General features: G+C 40.4%; 5 protein-coding genes across 5 annotated transcripts; all 5 read left to right on the top strand.

Annotated features, from left to right (window-relative positions):
• Nucleotides 1-8: 8 nt before the first annotated feature.
• On the top strand, nucleotides 9-3,581 carry LOC141909851 (uncharacterized). The gene is made up of 2 exons (XM_074800500.1): nucleotides 9-288; nucleotides 756-3,581. The coding sequence occupies exons 1-2, from the start codon at nucleotides 10-12 to the stop codon at nucleotides 2,352-2,354; spliced, it is 1,878 nt and encodes a 625-aa protein (XP_074656601.1). The 5' UTR covers nucleotide 9; the 3' UTR covers nucleotides 2,355-3,581.
• An 803-nt stretch (nucleotides 3,582-4,384) lies between these two features.
• On the top strand, nucleotides 4,385-6,655 carry LOC141909962 (uncharacterized). The gene is made up of 3 exons (XM_074800647.1): nucleotides 4,385-4,664; nucleotides 5,128-5,346; nucleotides 6,545-6,655. The coding sequence occupies exons 1-3, from the start codon at nucleotides 4,386-4,388 to the stop codon at nucleotides 6,653-6,655; spliced, it is 609 nt and encodes a 202-aa protein (XP_074656748.1). The 5' UTR covers nucleotide 4,385.
• Nucleotides 6,656-8,769: 2,114 nt separating this feature from the next.
• Nucleotides 8,770-13,141, top strand: LOC141909961 (uncharacterized). The gene is made up of 3 exons (XM_074800646.1): nucleotides 8,770-9,049; nucleotides 9,520-9,738; nucleotides 13,106-13,141. Exons 1-3 carry the CDS (start codon nucleotides 8,771-8,773, stop codon nucleotides 13,139-13,141), a joined length of 534 nt encoding a protein of 177 aa, XP_074656747.1. The 5' UTR covers nucleotide 8,770.
• A 61-nt stretch (nucleotides 13,142-13,202) lies between these two features.
• On the top strand, nucleotides 13,203-16,706 carry LOC141909790 (uncharacterized). Its single transcript, XM_074800411.1, has 2 exons — nucleotides 13,203-13,483; nucleotides 13,943-16,706. Exons 1-2 carry the CDS (start codon nucleotides 13,205-13,207, stop codon nucleotides 15,572-15,574), a joined length of 1,911 nt encoding a protein of 636 aa, XP_074656512.1. The 5' UTR covers nucleotides 13,203-13,204; the 3' UTR covers nucleotides 15,575-16,706.
• Nucleotides 16,707-17,519: 813 nt separating this feature from the next.
• LOC141909838 (uncharacterized) lies at nucleotides 17,520-21,051 on the top strand. The gene is made up of 2 exons (XM_074800485.1): nucleotides 17,520-17,800; nucleotides 18,262-21,051. The coding sequence occupies exons 1-2, from the start codon at nucleotides 17,522-17,524 to the stop codon at nucleotides 19,894-19,896; spliced, it is 1,914 nt and encodes a 637-aa protein (XP_074656586.1). The 5' UTR covers nucleotides 17,520-17,521; the 3' UTR covers nucleotides 19,897-21,051.
• The last annotated feature ends 749 nt before the right edge of the window (nucleotides 21,052-21,800 follow it).

Below are 21,800 nucleotides of genomic sequence, written 5' to 3'. Positions count from 1 at the left end.
AAAAACAACATGGCGTCTAATTCTACGTACAGATTCGAGCTCGCAGTTTCTTATCGTGGTCGCAAGATCGGTGTTTGGTCGGATCACGACAACGACTACAGAACAATACAGAATTATTACTTTCAACCGTTGTTCGATTTAGAATGTGATCTGATCGCTACTGCTGGTGATCAATTACAACTACCGATACAGATGTGGACAGAAGAATTAGAGAACCACATAAAATGTGAACTGAAATCGATCTATACGGAACAAGTTATAAATGTACAAATGATGCCGTTTGACGAGGTAAACAATACATCGTTCGGACCCGATAGAAATATGTCTGATTTCTTTACTTGAATGTTGAATAAAAATTTAGAGTTGATAATATACCAAACCCAGACCCCGATTCGCAGAATACGAATATCAAGAATCCAACAATTCTAGTCTCGTACAGCAAACAATTTCAGTACCGTAGGTGGGGGGGGGGGACAGGTGCAGTTGGTGCACCCCTCTCCCCCCGGAAAAATTCCACCCTGATCGTATCTATGTCTTATTTACTACGGCATGAAGCCAACCGAGTTCCGTTACTGTTCCGAGATTGCAGGAAATCATTTTTAAAAGCAGCAAAATTCTAAAAACTTTCTGGGGGTTAAACCTCCGCCTCCCCGATCATGCCTACAGCGCTCGAGCTGCAATAAGTTCCGATGAAATTGTATCAGCAACCCCCCCTTAAGTTTCACCCTTAATATAACTATATTTTTCAATTCCAGGTGAAACTAGAATGGAGAGAAGCGCCCCCTGGTGTAGAGATACCGAATCATCATATCGGGTTTAATCACTGTCCAGCGATTCATGTGTTTATCGTTAAATGCTCAGACGATGAAACAGCGCGAAACTTAAAAACACATCTTCAACAAGCCCCGCATTCATTAGTGTCGGGGCTTCATGTGATCGCTTCAAACCAGACATCTGCACATAATTTGTATAAAGTAAATTCAGTAGGTGTGCCGATCAGTGAAACCCGAACAGTTCGATCAGACATTGATGAACGACATAGTTCTTTTATAGAACATGTCAGACAGTTTCACGATAATTTAGAAAATCAATTCTGTCAATTGAAACACAATATAGAAACAGTTGAAGAGAGGCTGAACCGGTTCTGTACTGAACAACAACTTGAAGAGAGGCTGAACCGGTTCTGTACTGAACAACAACTTGAAGAGAGGCTGAACCAATGCTGTACTGAACAGCAACTTAAAGCATTGGAGACAAAACTGACTAATATCAATGATGACGTCATACGGAGAAATTATAAAGTGGAAAGATCTACTGATGACGTCAAAGAGAGAATTGGAAATGTGGAGGGATCTGTTGATGATGTCATAGAGAGAATGGATAGAGCGGAACGATCTACTGAGGACGTCATAGGGAGAATTGATAAACTGGAGGGATGTATCGATGACGTCACGCGGTTACGTGTAGGAATAATCGATTCATTGACGGTCAATAAACAGGTAGATACAGACTTCCTCGGCCTGGTGACGTCAATACCCGGTGAACACGAGGGTGAACAGTCACGTGTTATATGTGCGGACTGGGGCTCCACTGATTATATATATAGTGTGAATGATGATAATATACAGAGATACATAGAGATTGATGGTTGGATACAAGGACTCGCTGCTGATAGTAACGGGTTTCTGTTTGTGGTCGTGGGGAAAAACAGTGAATTCATCCTGAGAAAATATAAAAATCAGAGAAAACTCTTCGAAGAAAATATCTCTGATCTCATGTCTGGAGTCTGTGCATCCTTAGTGGTCCGTGATCACAATATCTTTATACAGACAGGTAGTGTCATTCGTGTTTTACGTTTACGAGAAAATCCTGAAAACAAATTGATTGATAGAAATCGAGTGAAGAAATATCAGCTCCCGGGTGGAGGTTACAAGTATATCAACAGTTTCGATGTGGACACGCGGGGACGTATATTTATCTACTGTATGCGTACACGCAGATTATTGTTTCTAACAGCAGAAGCAGAACTGATCAGTTTTATTTATATGCACGATTGCGGACTGACATTTGATCCATATGCAGGATCCCCGTGTGTCATTAATGATAATCAAGTATTGCTATCGGTATACTCTGATAACAGTGTTAACAGAGGTGCTGTTATCAGTATCAGATATAATGATGTGGGGTTTATAGATCACCCGCGTATAATACTGAACTCTACAGACAGTATGACGTATCGCATACATCACGTGTTAAATAGTAACACTGTAGTTATCCGACACCGTGATAACAGTGATGATCAGAACTCACTGAGATTCTACAATATAAACACTGTATTAACTCCCCCGATTTAGAACCGAAGTCTAAACCGATTCTAGAGTTCGAGAACGACGTGTATACAATGAAATGCTACTCGTAGTCCGCCGGCAAAACGCATCATAAAATACTTCTATAGGCGCGGAATGTTAGAAATTGGTAACAAATTCGGGTTCATGTAACACGAGATGGGCTTTCAGAAAAAAAACCTGTTACTATCAAAACTTTTACCCCTGGGGGTCAGGGGAGGTCGTTAAGGGATCAGACCCCACAATATTCACCGGATTCAGTGCTTCAGCTTTTTATCTATATTTTTCAAAGTAAAATACATATTTTTAAGGGTATATAGGGTGCCCAATTTCAGACGCTTGCGCTAACGCCAGACCAGACCTGTAATTTTATGTTATCCGATATCGGTTCAGTCTCAAAGAGAGTTTAGTCGAAATGCACGGATTGCGTTTTGTCGAAGCGCGCTATGCGCCTGCTAGGATGTAGCGCCTAAGCGTCTTGAATTAGAGAAAATTGTTTAAATTGGACTCAATTTTGGTCGAGTGTGAATTTTTTATGGAACTGTCCTTTATTAGAACGACAGTAGTTCAAGAGCGATAGATCGATTATGGGGGATTTAAATGTTTATTATTTTAATAGATCCCTCGAGGATGAAAGATCGGCCCTAAAATTCGCGCCAGTTTTTCCACTAAGTGACAACTAGATCAGGTCTAGTGTATCGAAACTGACTTCAATCGATTTTAATGAAACTAACATTAAAAGACGCAGAAGAGAATATATTTTCACTAAGGCTAGAAATGTATACCTTTGTCAGATGATTCTTTATTGAAATTATAAATAAACTAGAATTGTAAAAAATATTTGAAGTTAGGCTAAAAAGAAAATTGATACCTTGTTTCTCCGCCCCGCTGAGCTGTAAAGTTGACCCTGCTGGCCGCCTATCTACCCTGTACATTACTTTTCTTTTGAAATCGTGATCGATCTTACCCGTAACAGACCCGTCAGCTATAGGAATGTGCTGGTTATAAATGTTATCATATTTTTCAAAAATGACCCGGCCGTGCGGAGAAACAAGGTATCATATTCGTTTAACCCTAAAGTTCACCGAACATGCGGCCTCGCAGTAAAAAACGTGCCGCAAAAAAACCTGCTTTAATGGGTTTTTCTTTATCACATTAGAAACCCGGATTGATATGATTGATTTAAGAAAATGAAGATTGTTACCACCAATCAATTGCAAAATTGTAGCTCGTAATAATAATAATGATAATAATAATATAATAAAATAAGTAGATATCTATATTTTCGTTAACCTAGTTTGATAAAACGTACTTGGTATAGGAGTACTGTTTGCTGTAACGATGTTCCAATCTGTGTCGGTTTTAAAGCCTAAACCCGACCTAAGTATCCTAATCGGTTCACTTGTCTTACCAACCAATTCTCGAGAGAAGCTTCATGGATAAGTTATAATCAGTTATTGTCCCTGGGATATGTGACATCTAAAATAAACTGGTCAGGTGAGTTCAGTCAACAGCAAGCATTAACAGCAATCAGTTACCGAGAAAGCTCCGAAGTCCACTATATTTCCTGGTATAGTCAGCCCAAACGACAAACGGACTCGAATTTATTACAGGGTATTCTACTTGAGATTTTGTTCAGGAGGGTATGGTATTCATTTAACTAAAAATTGATTTAATAATCGTAAAAGTCTACTCGAATAAAAAAAATGTGGGAGGACATTGAATAGCGGAAACCCCGTACCACTTAGCGACACCTATGGATCATCAATGAATCCTCGCTTCGCACAGTAGCCTTGCCGGTATCACGTTAGGAACCGCGTCGACAGTGGAAGAGAGGTTCTCCTGCTCACCAGGAGACACCGTTCAGAACAAGCGATCTCAAAGCATGTCTATTCATCATTTGATAAGTATTGTATTTGTATCGCTGTTTCGTGTTATCAGTGCCGTGTGGTTTTAACTTTATGGCAAGACGCGTGAGACCCGCGCGCGTGAGGAGGTCACGCCTGCACAATCTACAGTTAGAAAACGCCCAAAAACAACATGGCGTCTAATTCTACGTACAGATTCGAGCTCGCAGTTTCTTATCGTGGTCGCAAGATCGGTGTTTGGTCGGATCACGACAACGACTACAGAACAATACAGAATTATTACTTTCAACCGTTGTTCGATTTAGAATGTGATCTGATCGCTACTGCTGGTGATCAATTACAACTACCGATACAGATGTGGACAGAAGAATTAGAGAACCACATAAAATGTGAACTGAAATCGATCTATACGGAACAAGTTATAAATGTACAAATGATGCCGTTTGACGAGGTAAACAATACATCGTTCGGACCCGATAGAAATATGTCTGATTTCTTTACTTGAATGTTGAATAAAAATTTAGAGTTGATAATATACCAAACCCAGACCCCGATTCGCAGAATACGAATATCAAGAATCCAACAATTCTAGTCTCGTACAGCAAACAATTTCAGTACCGTAGGTGGGGGGGGGGGCAGGTGCAGTTGGTGCACCCCTCTCCCCCCGGAAAAATTCCACCCTGATCGTATCTTGTGTCTTATTTACTACGGCATGAAGCCAACCGAGTTCCGTTACTGTTCCGAGATTGCAGGAAATCATTTTTAAAAGCAGCAAAATTCTAAAAACTTTCTGGGGGTTAAACCTCCGCCTCCCCGATCATGCTGCGCTCGAGCTGCAATAAGTTCCGATGAAATTGTATCAGCAACCCCCCCTTAAGTTTCACCCTTAATATAACTATATTTTTCAATTCCAGGTGAAACTAGAATGGAGAGAAGCGCCCCCTGGTGTAGAGATACCGAATCATCATATCGGGTTTAATCACTGTCCAGCGATTCATGTGTTTATCGTTAAATGCTCAGACGATGAAACAGCGCGAAACTTAAAAACACATCTTCAACAAGCCCCGCATTCATTAGTGTCGGGGCTTCATGTGATCGCTTCAAACCAGACATCTGCACATAATTTGTATAAAGTAAATTCAGTAGGTGTGCCAATCAGTGAAACCCGAACAGTTCGATCAGACATTGATGAACGACATAGTTCTTTTATAGAACATGTCAGACAGTTTCACGATAATTTAGAAAATCAATTCTGTCAATTGAAACACAATATAGAAACAGTTGAAGAGAGGCTGAACCGGTTCTGTACTGAGCAACAACTTGAAGAGAGGCAGAACCGGTTCTGCACTGAACAACAACTTGAAGAGAGGCTGAACCGGTTCTGTACTGAACAACAACTTGAAGAGAGGCTGAACCAATGCTGTACTGAACAACAACTTGAAGAAAGGCTGAACCGGTTCTGTACTGAACAACAACTTAAAGCATTGGAGACAAAACTGACTAATATCAATGATGACTTCATACGGAGAAAATATAAAGTGGAAAGATCTACTGATGACGTCAAAGAGAGAATTGGAAATGTGGAGGGATCTGTTGATGATGTCATAGAGAGAATGGATAGAGCGGAACGATCTACTGAGGACGTCATAGGGAGAATTGATAAACTGGAGGGATTTATCGATGACGTCACGCGGCTACGTGTAGGAATAATCGATTCATTGACGGTCAATAAACGGGTAGATACAGATTTCAGACCCCACCTGATGACGTCAATACCCGGTGAACACGAGGGTGAACAGTCACGTGTTATATGTGCGGAGTGGTGCTCGACTGATTATATATATAGTGTGAATGATGATAATATACAGAGATACATAGATATTGATGGTAGGATACAAGGACTCGATACTGATAATAACGGGTTTCTGTTTGTGGTCGTGTGGAAAAACAGTGAATACATCCTGAGAAAATATAAAAATATGGAAAAACTCTTCGAAGAAAATATCACTGATCTCCCGCCTGGAGTCTGTGGATCCTTAGTGGTCCGTGATCACAATATCTATATACAGACAGGAGATAGAGATAGTGACATTCATGTTTTACCTTTACGAGAAAACCCTGTAAACAGATTGATTGATAGATGCCGAGTGAAGAAATATCAGCTCCCGGATGGAGATTACTTAAATATCGACAGTTTAGATGTCGACACGCGGGGACGTATGTTTATCTACTGTATGCGTACACGCAGATTATTGTATCTAACACCAGAAGCAGAATTGATCAGTTTTATTTATATGAACGATTGCGGACTGACATTTGTTCCATATGCAGGATTCCCGTGTGTTATTAATGATAATCAAGTATTGCTATCGGTATACTCTGATTACCGTGTTAACGGAGGTGCTGTTATCCGTATCAGATATAATGATGAGGGGTTTATAGATCACCCGCGTATAATACTGAACTCTACAGACAGTGTGACATATGACATACATCACGTGTTTGACAGTGACACTGTAGTTATCCATCACCGTGATAACAGTGATGATCAGAACTCAGTGAGATTCTACAATATAAACACTGTATTGACTCCCCCGATTTAGAACCGAAGTCTAAACCGATTCTAGGGTTCGAGAACGACGTGTATACAATGAAATGCTACTCGTAGTCAGCCGGCAAAACGCATCATAAAATACTTCTATAGGCGCCGAATGTTAGAAATTGGTAACAAATTCGGGTTCATGTAACACGAGATGGGCTTTCAGGAAAAAAAACCTGCTACTATCAAAACTTTTACCCCTGGGGGTCAGGGGAGGTCGTTAAGGGATCAGACCCCACAATATTCACCGGATTCAGTGCTTCAGCTATTTATCTATATTTTTCAAAGTAAAATACATATTTTTAACGGTATATAGGGTGCCCAATTTCAGACGCTTGCGCTAACGCCAGACCAGACCTGTAATTTTATGTTATCCGATATCGGTTCGGTCTCAAAGAGAGTTTAGTCGAAATGCACGGATTGCGTTTTGTCGAAGCGCGCTATGCGCCTGCTAGGATGTAGCGCCTAAGCGTCTTGAATTAGAGAAAATTGTTTAAATTGGACTCAATTTTGGTCGAGTGTGAATTTTTTATGGAACTGTCCTTTATTAGAACGACAGTAGTTCAAGAGCGATAGATCGATTATGGGGGATTTAAATGTTTATTATTTTAATAGATCCCTCGAGGATGAAAGATCGGCCCTAAAATTCGCGCCAGTTTTTCCACTAAGTGACAACTAGGTCAGGTCTAGTGTATCGAAACTGACTTCAATCGATTTTAATGAAATTAACATTAAAAGACGCAGAAGAGAATATATTTTCACTAAGGCTAGAAATGTATACTTTGTTTCTCCGCCCCGCTGAGCTGTAAAGTTGACCCGGCTGGCCGCCTATCTACCTTATACATTAATACGTTTTTTTTTTCAAATCGTGATCGATCTTACCCGTAACAGACCCGTCAGCTATAGGAATGTGCTGGTTATAAATGTTATCATATTTTACAAAAATGACCCGGCCGTGCGGAGAAACAAGGTATCATATTCGTTTAACCCTAAAGTTCACCGAACATGCGGCCTCGCAGTAAAAAACGTGCCGCAAAAAACCTGCTTTAATGGGTTTTTCTTTATCACATTAGAAACCCGGATTGATATGATTGATTTAAGAAAATGAAGATTGTTACCACCAATCAATTGCAAAATTGTAGCTCGTAATAATAATAATGATAATAATAATATAATAAAATAAGTAGATATCTATATTTTCGTTAACCTCGTTTGATAAAACGTACTTTGTATACGGAGTACTGTTTGCTGTAACGATGTTCCAATCGGTGTCGGTTTTAAAGCCTAAACCCGACCTAAGTATCCTAATCGGTTCACTTGTCTAACCAGCCAATTCTCGAGAGAAGCCTCATGGATAAGTTATAATCAGTTTTTGTTCCTGGGATATGTGACATCTAAAATAAACTGGTCAGGTGAGTTCAGTCAACAGCAAGCATTAACAGCAATCAGTTACCGAGAAAGCTCCGGAAGTCCACTATATATTTCCTGGTATAGTCAGCCCAAACGACAAACGGACTCGAATTTACTACAGGGTATTCTACTTGAGATTTTGTTCAGGAGGGTATGGTATTCATTTAACTAAAAATTGATTTAATAATCGGAAAAGTCTACTCGAATAAAAAAAATGTGCGAGGACATTGAATAGCGGAAACCCCGTACCACTTAGCGACACCTATGGATCATCAATGAATCCTCGCTTCGCACAGTAGCCTTGCCGGTATCACGTTAGGAACCGCGTCGACAGTGGAAGAGAGGTTCTCCTGCTCACCAGGAGACACCGTTCAGAACAAGCGATCTCAAAGCATGTCTATTCATCATTTGATAAGTATTGTATTTGTATCGCTGTTTCGTGTTATCAGTGCCGTGTGGTTTTAACTTTATGGCAAGACGCGTGAGACCCGCGCGCGTGAGGAGGTCACGCCTGCACAATCTACAGTTAGAAAACGCCCAAAAACAACATGGCGTCTAATTCTACGTACAGATTCGAGCTCGCAGTTTCTTATCGTGGTCGCAAGATCGGTGTTTGGTCGGATCACGACAACGACTACAGAACAATACAGAATTATTACTTTCAACCGTTGTTCGATTTAGAATGTGATCTGATCGCTACTGCTGGTGATCAATTACAACTACCGATACAGATGTGGACAGAAGAATTAGAGAACCACATAAAATGTGAACTGAAATCGATCTATACGGAACAAGTTATAAATGTACAAATGATGCCGTTTGACGAGGTAAACAATACATCGTTCGGACCCGATAGAAATATGTCTGATTTCTTTACTTGAATGTTGAATAAAAATTTAGAGTTGATAATATACCAAACCCAGACCCCGATTCGCAGAATACGAATATCAAGAATCCAACAATTCTAGTCTCGTACAGCAAACAATTTCAGTACCGTAGGTGGGGGGGGGGGGGACAGGTGCAGTTGGTGCACCCCTCTCCCCCCGGAAAAATTCCACCCTGATCGTATCTTATGTCTTATTTACTACGGCATGAAGCCAACCGAGTTCCGTTACTGTTCCGAGATTGCAGGAAATCATTTTTAAAAGCAGCAAAATTCTAAAAACTTTCTGGGGGTTAAACCTCCGCCTCCCCGATCATGCCTACAGCGCTCGAGCTGCAATAAGTTCCGATGAAATTGTATCAGCAACCCCCCCTTAAGTTTCACCCTTAATATAACTATATTTTTCAATTCCAGGTGAAACTAGAATGGAGAGAAGCGCCCCCTGGTGTAGAGATACCGAATCATCATATCGGGTTTAATCACTGTCCGGCGATTCATGTGTTTATCGTTAAATGCTCAGACGATGAAACAGCGCGAAACTTAAAAACACATCTTCAACAAGCCCCGCATTCATTAGTGTCGGGGCTTCATGTGATCGCTTCAAACCAGACATCTGCACATAATTTGTATAAAGTAAATTCAGTAGGTGTGCCGATCAGTGAAACCCGAACAGTTCGATCAGACATTGATGAACGACATAGTTCTTTTATAGAACATGTCAGACAGTTTCACGATAATTTAGAAAATCAATTCTGTCAATTGAAACACAATATAGAAACAGTTGAAGAGAGGCTGAACCGGTTCTGTACTGAACAACAACTTGAAGAGAGGCTGAACCGGTTCTGTACTGAACAACAACTTGAAGAGAGGCTGAACCAATGCTGTACTGAACAACAACTTGAAGAAAGGCTGAACCGGTTCTGTACTGAACAACAACTTAAAGCATTGGAGACAAAAATGACTAATATCAATGATGACTTCATACGGAGAAATTATAAAGTGGAAAGATCTACTGATGACGTCAAAGAGAGAATTGGAAATATGGAGGGATCTGTTGATGATGTCATAGAGAGAATGGATAGAGCGGAACGATCTACTGAGGACGTCATAGGGAGAATTGATAAACTGGAGGGATTTATCGATGACGTCACGCGGCTACGTGTAGGAATAATCGATTCATTGACGGTCAATAAACGGGTAGATACAGATTTCAGACCCCACCTGGTGACGTCACTACCTGGTGAACACGAGGGTGAACAGTCACGTGTTATATGTGCGCGCTATGACTCCACTGGTTATATATATAGTGTGAATGATGATAATATACAGAGATACATAGAGATTGATGGTAGGATACAAGGACTCGATACTGATAATAACGGGTTTCTGTTTGTGGTCGTGTGGAAAAACAGTGAATACATCCTGAGAAAATATAAAAATCAGAGAAAACTCTTCGAAGAAAATATCACTGATCTCCTGGCTAGAGTCTGTGGATCCTTAGTGGTCCGTGATCACAATATCTATATACAGACAGGAGATAGAGATAGTGACATTCATGTTTTACCTTTACGAGAAAACCCTGTAAACAGATTGATTGATAGATGCCGAGTGAAGAACTATCAGCTCCCGGGTGGATATTACAAGTATATCAACAGTTTCGATGTGGACACGCGGGGACGTATATTTATCTACTGTTCGCATACACACAGATTATTGTATCTAACACCAGAAGCAGAACTGATCAGTTTTATTTATATGCACGATTGCGGACTGACATTTGGTCCATATGCAGGATCCCCGTGTGTCATTAATGATAATCAAGTATTGCTATCGGTATACTCTGATCACCGTGTTAACGGAGGTGCTGTTATTAGTATCAGATATAATGATGAGGGGTTTATAGATCACCCGCGTATAATACTGAACTCTACAGACAGTGTGACACGTGACATACATCACGTGTTAAACAGTAACGCTGTAGTTATCCGACACTGGGATTACAGTAATATAGGCCTACAGCACTCATTGAGATTTTACAATATAAACACTGTATTGACTCCCCCGATTTAGAACCGAATTCTAAACCGATTCTAGGGTTCGAGAACGACGTGTATACAATGAAATGCTACTCGTAGTCAGCCGGCAAAACGCATAAAAATACTTCTATAGGCGCCGAATGTTAGAAATTGGTAACAAACTCGGGTTCATGTAACACGAGATGGGCTTTCAGAAAAAAACCTGTTACTATCAAAACTTTTACCCCTGGGGGTCAGGGGAGGTCGTTAAGGGATCAGACCCCACAATATTCACTGGATTCAGTGCTTCAGCTTTTTATCTATATTTTTCAAAGTAAAATACATATTTTGAAGGGTATATAGGGTGCCCAATTTCAGACGCTTGCGCTAACGCCAGACCAGACCTGTAATTTTATGTTATCCGATATCGGTTCGGTCTCAAAGAGAGTTTAGTCGAAATGCACGGATTGCGTTTTGTCGAAGCGCGCTATGCGCCTGCTAGGATGTAGCGCCTAAGCGTCTTGAATTAGAGAAAATTGTTTAAATTGGACTCAATTTTGGTCGAGTGTGAATTTGTTATGGAACTGTCCTTTATTAGAACGACAGTAGTTCAAGAGCGATAGATCGATTATGGGGGATTTAAATGTTTATTATTTTAATAGATCCCTCGAGGATGAAAGATCGGCCCAAAAATTCGCGCCAGTTTTTCCACTAAGTGACAACTAGGTCAGGTCTAGTGTATCGAAACTGACTTCAATCGATTTTAATGAAACTAACATTAAAAGACGCAGAAGAGAATATATTTTCACTAAGGCTAGAAATGTATACCTTTGTCAGATGATTCTTTATTGAAATTATAAATAAACTAGAATTGTAAAAAATATTTGAAGTTAGGCTAAAAAGAAAATTGATACCTTGTTTCTCCGCCCCGCTGAGCTGTAAAGTTGACCCGGCTGGCCGCCTATCTACCCTGTACATTACTTTTCTTTTGAAATCGTGATCGATCTTACCCGTAACAGACCCGTCAGCTATAGGAATGTGCTGGTTATAAATTTTATCATATTTTACAAAAATGACCCGGCCGTGCGGAGAAACAAGGTATCATATTCGTTTAACCCTTAAGTACATCGAACATGCGGCCTCGCAGTAAAAAACGTGCCGCAAAAAAACCTGCTTTAATGGGTTTTTCTTTATCACATTAGAAACCCAGATTGATATGATTGATTTAAGAAAATGAAGATTGTTACCACCAATCAATTGCAAAATTGTAGCTCGTAATAATTATTATAATAATAATATAATAAAATAAGTAGATATCTATATTTTCGTTAACCTAGTTTGATAAAACGTACTTGGTATACGGAGTACTCTTTGCTGTAACGATGTTCCAATCTGTGTCGGTTTTAAAGCCTAAACCCGACCTAAGTATCCTAATCGGTTCACTTGTCTAACCAGCCAATTCTCGAGAGAAGCTTCATGGATAAGTTATAATCAGTTATTGTCCCTGGGATATGTGACATCTAAAATAAACTGGTCAGGTTAGTTCAGTCAACAGCAAGCATTAACAGCAATCAGTTACCGAGAAAGCTCCGGAAGTCCACTATATATTTCCTGGTATAGTCAGCCCAAACGACAAACGGACTCGAATTTACTACAGGGTATTCTACTTGAGATTTTGTTCAGGAGGGTATGGTATTCATTTAACTAAAAATTGATTTAAAAATCGGAAAAGTCTACTCGAATAAAAAAAATGTGGGAGGACATTGAATAGCGGAAACCCCGTACCACTTAGCGACACCTATGGATCATCAATGAATCCTCGCTTCGCACAGTAGCCTTGCCGGTATCACGTTAGGAACCGCGTCGACACTGGAAGAGAGGTTCTCCTGCTCACCAGGAGACACCGTTCAGAACAAGCGATCTCAAAGCATGTCTATTCATCATTTGATAAGTATTGTATTTGTATCGCTGTTTCGTGTTATCAGTGCCGTGTGGTTTTAACTTTATGGCAAGACGCGTGAGACCCGCGCGCGTGAGGAGGTGACGCCTGCACAATCTACAGTAAGAAAACGCCCAAAAACAACATGGCGTCTAATTCTACGTACAGATTCGAGCTCGCAGTTTCTTATCGTGGTCGCAAGATCGGTGTTTGGTCGGATCACGACAACGACTACAGAACGATACAGAATTATTACTTTCAACCGTTGTTCGATTTAGAATGTGATCTGATCGCTACTGCTGGTGATCAATTACAACTACCGATACAGATGTGGACAGAAGAATTAGAGACTATTATCGAAGTAAAACTGAAAGCGATCTATACGGAACAAGTTATAAATGTACAAATGATGCCGTTTGACGAGGTAAACAATACATCGTTCGGACCCGATAGAAATATATATGTCTGATTTCTTTACTTGAATGTTGAATAATATACCAAACCCAGACCCCGATTCGCAGAATACGAATATCAAGAATCCAACAATTCTAGTCTCGTACAGCAAACAATTTCAGGCCCGTAGGTGGGGGGGGGCAGGTGCAGTTGGTGCACCCCTCTCCCCCCGGAAAAATTCCACCCTGATCGTATCTTTTATCTTATTTACTACGACATGAAGCCAACCGAGTTCCGTTACTGTTCCGAGATTGCAGGAAATAATTTTTAAAAGCAGCAAAATTCCAAAAACTTTCTGGGGGTTTGACCTCCGCCTCGCCCGTCCATGCCTACAGCGCTCGAGCTGCAATAAGTTCCGATGAAATTGTATCAGCAACCCCCCCCCCCCCTTAAGTTTCACCCTTAATATAACTATATTTTTCAATTTCAGGTGAAATTAGAATGGAGAGAAGCGCCCCCTGGTGTAGAGATACCGAATCATCATATCGGGTTTAATCACTGTCCAGCGATTCATGTGTTTATCGTTAAATGCTCAGACGACGAAACAGCGCGGAACTTAAAAACACATCTTCAACAAGCCCCGCATTCATTAGTGTCGGGGCTTCATGTGATCGCTTCAAATCAGGCACATAATTTGTATAAAGTAAATTCAGTAGGTGTGTCGATCAGTGAAACCCGAACAGTTCGATCAGACATTGATGAACGACATCGGTCTTTTATAGAACATGTCAGACAGTTTCACGATAATTTAGAAAATCAATTCTGTCAATTGAAACACACTATAGAAACAGTTGAAGAGAGGCTGAACCGGTTCTGTACTGAACAACAACTTGAAGAGAGGCTGAACCGGTTCTGTACTGAACAACAACTTGAAGAGAGGCAGAACCGGTTCTGTACTGAACAACAACTTGAAGAGAGGCTGAACCGGTTCTGTACTGAACAACAACTTAAAGCATTGGAGACAAAACTGACTAATATAAATGATGACGTCATACGGAGAAATTATAAAGTGGAAAGATCTACTGATGACGTCAAAGAGAGAATTGGAAATGTGGAGGGATCTGTTGATGATGTCATAGAGAGAATGGATAGAGCGGAACGATCTACTGAGGACGTCATAGGGAGAATTGATAAACTGGAGGGATGTATCGATGACGTCACGCGGCTACGTGTAGGAATAATCGATTCATTGACGGTCAATAAACGGGTAGATACAGACTTCCTCAGCCTGGTGACGTCAATACCCGGTGAACACGAGGGTGAACAGTCACGTGTTATATGTGCGAGCCATAACTCCACTGGTTATATATATAGTGTGAATGATGATAATATACAGAGATACATAGAGATTGATGGTTGGATACAAGGACTCGCTGCTGATGGTAACGGGTTTCTGTTTGTGGTCGTGAGGAAAAACAGTGAATACATCCTGAGAAAATATAAAAATATGGAAAAACTCTTCGAAGAAAATATCACTGATCTCCTGTCTGTAGTCTGTGGATCCTTCGTAATCCGTGATCACAATATCTTTATACAGACAGGAGATAGTGAAATTCATGTTTTACGTTTATTAGAAAACCCTGAAAACAGATTGATTGATAGATGCCGAGTGAAGAACTATCAGCTCCCGGATGGATTTTACTCTATCAACAGTTTCGATTTCGACACGCGGGGACGTATATTTATCTACTGTTTGCGTACACACAGATTATTGTATCTAACACCAGAAGCAGAATTGATCAGTTTTATTTATATGAACGATTGCGGACTGACATTTGGTCCATATGCAGGATTCCCGTGTGTCATTAATGATAATCAAGTATTACTATCGGTATACTGTGGTCAACATGTTAACAGAGGTGCTGTTATTAGTATCAGATATAATGATGAGGGGTTTATAGATCACCCGCGTATAATACTGAACTCTACAGACAGTAGGACAGGTGACATACATCACGTGTTAAACAGTAACACTGTAGTTATCCATCACTGGGATATCAGTGATGATCAGGAGTCACTGAGATTCTACAATATAAACACTGTATTGACTCCCCCGATTTAGAGCCGAAGTCTAAACCGATTCTAGGGTTCGAGAACGACGTGTATACAATGAAATGCTACTCGTAGTCAGCCGGCAAAACGCATAAAAATACTTCTATAGGCGCCGAATGTTAGAAATTGGTAACAAATTCGGGTTCATGTAACACGAGATGGGCTTTCAGAAAAAAAACCTGCTACTATCAAAACTTTTACCCCTGGGGGTCAGGGGAGGTCGTTAAGGGATCAGACCCCACAATATTCACCGGATTCAGTGCTTCAGCTATTTATCTATATTTTTCAAAGTAAAATACATATTTTTAAGGGTATATAGGGTGCCCAATTTCAGACGCTTGCGCTAACGCCAGACCAGACCTGTAATTTTATGTTATCCGATATCGGTTCGGTCTCAAAGAGAGTTTAGTCGAAATGCACGGATTGCGTTTTGTCGAAGCGCGCTATGCGCCTGCTAGGATGTAGCGCCTAAGCGTCTTGAATTAGAGAAAATTGTTTAAATTGGACTCAATTTTGGTCGAGTGTGAATTTTTTATGGAACTGTCCTTTATCAGAACGACAGTAGTTCAAGAGCGATAGATCGATTATGGGGGATTTAAATGTTTACTATTTTAATAGATCCCTCGAGGATGAAAGATCGGCCCAAAAATTCGCGCCAGTTTTTCCACTAAGTGACAACTAGGTCAGGTCTAGTGTATCGAAACTGACTTCAATCGATTTTAATGAAACTAACATTAAAAGACGCAACAGAGAATATATTTTCACTAAGGCTAGAAATGTATACTTTGTTTCTCCGCCCCGCTGAGCTGTAAAGTTGACCCGGCTGGCCGCCTATCTACCCTGTACATTACTTTTTTTTTTGAAATCGTGATCGATCTTACCCGTAACAGACCCGGCAGCTATAGGAATGTGCTGGTTATAAATTTTATCATATTTTACAAAAATGACCCGGCCGCTGCGGAGAAACAAGGTATCATATTCGTTTAACCCTTAAGTACATCGAACATGCGGCCTCGCAGTAAAAAACGTGCCGCAAAAAACCTGCTTTAATGGGTTTTTCTTTATCACATTAGAAACCCGGATTGATATGATTGATTTAAGAAAATGAAGATTGTTACCACCAATCAATTGCAAAATTGTAGCTCGTAATAATAATAATGATAATAATAATATAATAAAATAAGTAGATATCTATATTTTCGTTAACCTCGTTTGATAAAACGTACTTGGTATACGGAGTACTGTTTGCTGTAACGATGTTCCAATCTGTGTCGGTTTTAAAGCCTAAACCCGACCTAAGTATCCTAATCGGTTCACTTGTCTAACCAGCCAATTCTCGAGAGAAGCCTCATGGATAAGTTATAATCAGTTATTGTCCCTGGGATATGTGACATCTAAAATATACTGGTCAGGTGAGTTCAGTCAACAGCAAGCATTAACAGCAATCAGTTACCGAGAAAGCTCCGAAGTCCACTATATATTTCCTGGTATAGTCAGCCCAAACGACAAACGGACTCGAATTTACTACAGGGTATTCTACTTGAGATTTTGTTCAGGAGGGTATGGTATTCATTTAACTAAAAATTGATTTAATAATCGTAAAAGTCTACTCGAATAAAAAAAATGTGCGAGGACATTGAATAGCGGAAACCCCGTACCACTTAGCGACACCTATGGATCATCAATGAATCCTCGCTTCGCACAGTAGCCTTGCCGGTATCACGTTAGGAACCGCGTCGACACTGGAAGAGAGGTTCTCCTGCTCACCAGGAGACACCGTTCAGAACAAGCGATCTCAAAGCATGTCTATTCATCATTTGATGAGTATTGTATTTGTATCGCTGTTTCGTGTTATCAGTGCCGTGTGGTTTTAACTTTATGGCAAGACGCGTGAGACCCGCGCGCGTGAGGAGGTCACGCCTGCACAATCTACAGTTAGAAAACGCCCAAAAACAACATGGCGTCTAATTCTACGTACAGATTCGAGCTCGCAGTTTCTTATCGTGGTCGCAAGATCGGTGTTTGGTCGGATCACGACAACGACTACAGAACAATACAGAATTATTACTTTCAACCGTTGTTCGATTTAGAATGTGATCTGATCGCTACTGCTGGTAATCAATTACAACTACCGATACAGATGTGGACAGAAGAATTAGAGACTATTATCGAAGTAAAACTGAAAGCGATCTATACGGAACAAGTTATAAATGTACAAATGATGCCGTTTGACGAGGTAAACAATACATCGTTCGGACCCGATAGAAATATATATGTCTGATTTCTTTACTTGAATGTTGAATAATATACCAAACCCAGACCCCGATTCGCAGAATACGAATATCAAGAATCCAACAATTCTAGTCTCGTACAGCAAACAATTTCAGGCCCGTAGGTGGGGGGGGGGCAGGTGCAGTTGGTGCACCCCTCTCCCCCCGGAAAAATTCCACCCTGATCGTATCTTTTATCTTATTTACTACGACATGAAGCCAACCGAGTTCCGTTACTGTTCCGAGATTGCAGGAAATAATTTTTAAAAGCAGCAAAATTCCAAAAACTTTCTGGGGGTTAGACCTCCGCCTCGCCCGTCCATGCCTACAGCGCTCGAGCTGCAATAAGTTCCGATGAAATTGTATCAGCAACCCCCCCCCCCCCCTTAAGTTTCACCCTTAATATAACTATATTTTTCAATTTCAGGTGAAATTAGAATGGAGAGAAGCGCCCCCTGGTGTAGAGATACCGAATCATCATATCGGGTTTAATCACTGTCCAGCGATTCATGTGTTTATCGTTAAATGCTCAGACGACGAAACAGCGCGGAACTTAAAAACACATCTTCAACAAGCCCCGCATTCATTAGTGTCGGGGCTTCATGTGATCGCTTCAAATCAGGCACATAATTTGTATAAAGTAAATTCAGTAGGTGTGTCGATCAGTGAAACCCGAACAGTTCGATCAGACATTGATGAACGACATCGGTCTTTTATAGAACATGTCAGACAGTTTCACGATAATCTAGAAAATCAATTCTGTCAATTGAAACACACTATAGAAATAGTTGAAGAGAGGCAGAACCGGTTCTGTACTGAACAACAACTTGAAGAGAGGCAGAACCGGTTCTGTACTGAACAACAACTTGAAGAGAGGCTGAACCGGTTCTGTACTGAACAACAACTTGAAGAGAGGCTGAATCAATGCTGTACTGAACAGCAACTTAAAGCATTGGAGACAAAACTGACTAATATCAATGATGACGTCATACGGAGAAATTATAAAGTGGAAAGATCTACTGATGACGTCAAAGAGAGAATTGGAAATGTGGAGGGATCTGTTGATGATGTCATAGAGAGAATGGATAGAGCGGAGCGATCTACTGAGGACGTCATAGGGAGAATTGATAAACTGGAGGGATATATCGATGACGTCACGCGGCTACGTGTAGAATTAATCGATTCATTGACGGTCAATAAACAGGTAGATACAGATTTCGTACTCAACATGGTGACGTCAATACCCGGTGAACACGAGGGTGAACAGTCACGTGTTATATGTGCGCAGTATCGCTCCACTAATTGTATATATAGTGTGAATGATGATAATATACAGGGATACATAGAGATTGATGGTTGGATACATGGACTCGCTGCTGATGGTAACGGGTTTCTGTTTGTGGTCGTGAGGAAAAACAGGGAATACATCCTGAGAAAATATAAAAATCAGAAAAAACTCTTCGAAGAAAATATCACTGATCTCCTGCCTGGAGTCTGTGGATCCTTCGTAATCCGTGATCACAATATCTTTATACAGACAGGAGATAGTGAAATTCATGTTTTACGTTTATTAGAAAACCCTGAAAACAGATTGATCGATAGAAATCGAGTGAAGAACTATCAGCTCCCGGATGGAGATTACTTTTATATCTACGGTTTCGATGTCGACACGCGGGGACGTATATTTATCTACTGTTTGCGTACACGCAGATTATTGTATCTAAAACCAGAAGCAGAATTGATCAGTTTTATTACTATGAACGATTGCGGACTGACATTTGATCCATGTATGGGATTCCCGTGTGTCATTAATGATAATCAAGTATTGCTATCGGTATACTCTAATACTGGTAACAGAGGATCTGTTATTAGTATCAGATATAATGATGAGGGGTTTATAGATCACCCGCGTATAATACTGAACTCTACAGACAGTGAGACATGTGACATACATCACGTGTGTAACAGTGACACTGTAGTTATCCATCACCGTGATATCAGTGATGATCAGAACTCACTGAGATTCTACAATATAAACACTGTATTAACTCCCCCGATTTAGAACCGAAGTCTAAACCGATTCTAGAGTTCGAGAACGACGTGTATACAATGAAATGCTACTCGTAGTCAGCCGGCAAAACGCATAAAAATACTTCTATAGGCGCCGAATGTTAGAAATTGGTAACAAACTCGGGTTCATGTAACACGAGATGGGCTTTCAGAAAAAAAACCTGTTACTATCAAAACTTTTACCCCTGGGGGTCAGGGGAGGTCGTTAAGGGATCAGACCCCACAATATTCACCGGATTCAGTGCTTCAGCTTTTTATCTATATTTTTCAAAGTAAAATACATATTTTTAAGGGTATATAGGGTGCCCAATTTCAGACGCTCGCGCTAACGCCAGACCAGACCTGTAATTTTATGTTATCCGATATCGGTTCAGTCTCAAAGAGAGTTTAGTCGAAATGCACGGATTGCGTTTTGTCGAAGCGCGCTATGCGCCTGCTAGGATGTAGCGCCTAAGCGTCTTGAATTAGAGAAAATTGTTTAAATTGGACTCAATTTTGGTCGAGTGTGAATTTTTTATGGAACTGTCCTTTATTAGAACGACAGTAGTTCTAGAGCGATAGATCGATTATGGGGGATTTAAATGTTTATTATTTTAATAGATCCCTCGAGGATGAAAAATCGGCCCTAAAATTCGCGCCAGTTTTTCCACTAAGTGACAACTAGGTCAGGTCTAGTGTATCGAAACTGACTTCAATCGATTTTAATGAAACTAACATTAAAAGACGCAGAAGAGAATATATTTTAACTAAGGCTAGAAATGTATACTTTGTTTCTCCGCCCCGCTGAGCTGTAAAGTTGACCCGGCTGGCCGCCTATCTACCCTATACATTAATACGTTTTTTTTCAAATCGTGATCGATCTTACCCGTAACAGACCCGTCAGCTATAGGAATGTGCTGGTTATAAATGTTATCATATTTTACAAAAATGACCCGGCCGTGCGGAGAAACAAGGTATCATATTCGTTTAACCCTAAAGTTCACCGAACATGCGGCCTCGCAGTAAAAAACGTGCCGCAAAAAACCTGCTTTAATGGGTTTTTCTTTATCACATTAGAAACCCGGATTGATATGATTGATTTAAGAAAATGAAGATTGTTACCACCAATCAATTGCAAAATTGTAGCTCGTAATAATAATAATGATAATAATAATATAATAAAATAAGTAGATATCTATATTTTCGTTAACCTCGTTTGATAAAACGTACTTGGTATACGGAGTACTGTTTGCTGTAACGATGTTCCAATCTGTGTCGGTTTTAAAGCCTAAACCCGACCTAAGTATCCTAATCGGTTCACTTGTCTAACCAGCCAATTCTCGAGAGAAGCCTCATGGATAAGTTATAATCAGTTATTGTCCCTGGGATATGTGACATCTAAAATATACTGGTCAGGTGAGTTCAGTCAACAGCAAGCATTAACAGCAATCAGTTACCGAGAAAGCTCCGAAGTCCACTATATATTTCCTGGTATAGTCAGCCCAAACGACAAACGGACTCGAATTTACTACAGGGTATTCTACTTGAGATTTTGTTCAGGAGGGTATGGTATTCATTTAACTAAAAATTGATTTAATAATCGTAAAAGTCTACTCGAATAAAAAAAATGTGGGAGGACATTGAATAGCGGAAACCCCGTACCACTTAGCGACACCTATGGATCATCAATGAATCCTCGCTTCGCACAGTAGCCTTGCCGGTATCACGTTAGGAACCGCGTCGACACTGGAAGAGAGGTTCTCCTGCTCACCAGGAGACACCGTTCAGAACAAGCGATCTCAAAGCATGTCTATTCATCATTTGATGAGTATTGTATTTGTATCGCTGTTTCGTGTTATCAGTGCCGTGTGGTTTTAACTTTATGGCAAGACGCGTGAGACCCGCGCGCGTGAGGAG

This window comes from Tubulanus polymorphus, chromosome 8, assembly GCF_964204645.1.
Source record: "Tubulanus polymorphus chromosome 8, tnTubPoly1.2, whole genome shotgun sequence".
Classification (NCBI taxonomy): Eukaryota; Metazoa; Nemertea; class Palaeonemertea; order Tubulaniformes; family Tubulanidae; genus Tubulanus; species Tubulanus polymorphus.
The sequence above is the reverse complement of the archived record's forward strand: the minus strand, read 5'-3'. Positions and strand labels throughout refer to the sequence as shown.

Coding starts and splice junctions, on each gene's coding strand:
- LOC141909851 (XM_074800500.1), top strand. CDS start 10: ATGGCGTCTAATTCTACGTACAGATTCGAGCTCGCAGTTTCTTATCGT. Junction 289..755: donor AAATGATGCCGTTTGACGAG/GTAAACAATACA, acceptor TTTCAATTCCAG/GTGAAACTAGAATGGAGAGA.
- LOC141909962 (XM_074800647.1), top strand. CDS start 4,386: ATGGCGTCTAATTCTACGTACAGATTCGAGCTCGCAGTTTCTTATCGT. Junction 4,665..5,127: donor AAATGATGCCGTTTGACGAG/GTAAACAATACA, acceptor TTTCAATTCCAG/GTGAAACTAGAATGGAGAGA. Junction 5,347..6,544: donor CTGCACATAATTTGTATAAA/GTAAATTCAGTA, acceptor TTCCATATGCAG/GATTCCCGTGTGTTATTAAT.
- LOC141909961 (XM_074800646.1), top strand. CDS start 8,771: ATGGCGTCTAATTCTACGTACAGATTCGAGCTCGCAGTTTCTTATCGT. Junction 9,050..9,519: donor AAATGATGCCGTTTGACGAG/GTAAACAATACA, acceptor TTTCAATTCCAG/GTGAAACTAGAATGGAGAGA. Junction 9,739..13,105: donor CTGCACATAATTTGTATAAA/GTAAATTCAGTA, acceptor TCGTGTTATCAG/TGCCGTGTGGTTTTAACTTT.
- LOC141909790 (XM_074800411.1), top strand. CDS start 13,205: ATGGCGTCTAATTCTACGTACAGATTCGAGCTCGCAGTTTCTTATCGT. Junction 13,484..13,942: donor AAATGATGCCGTTTGACGAG/GTAAACAATACA, acceptor TTTCAATTTCAG/GTGAAATTAGAATGGAGAGA.
- LOC141909838 (XM_074800485.1), top strand. CDS start 17,522: ATGGCGTCTAATTCTACGTACAGATTCGAGCTCGCAGTTTCTTATCGT. Junction 17,801..18,261: donor AAATGATGCCGTTTGACGAG/GTAAACAATACA, acceptor TTTCAATTTCAG/GTGAAATTAGAATGGAGAGA.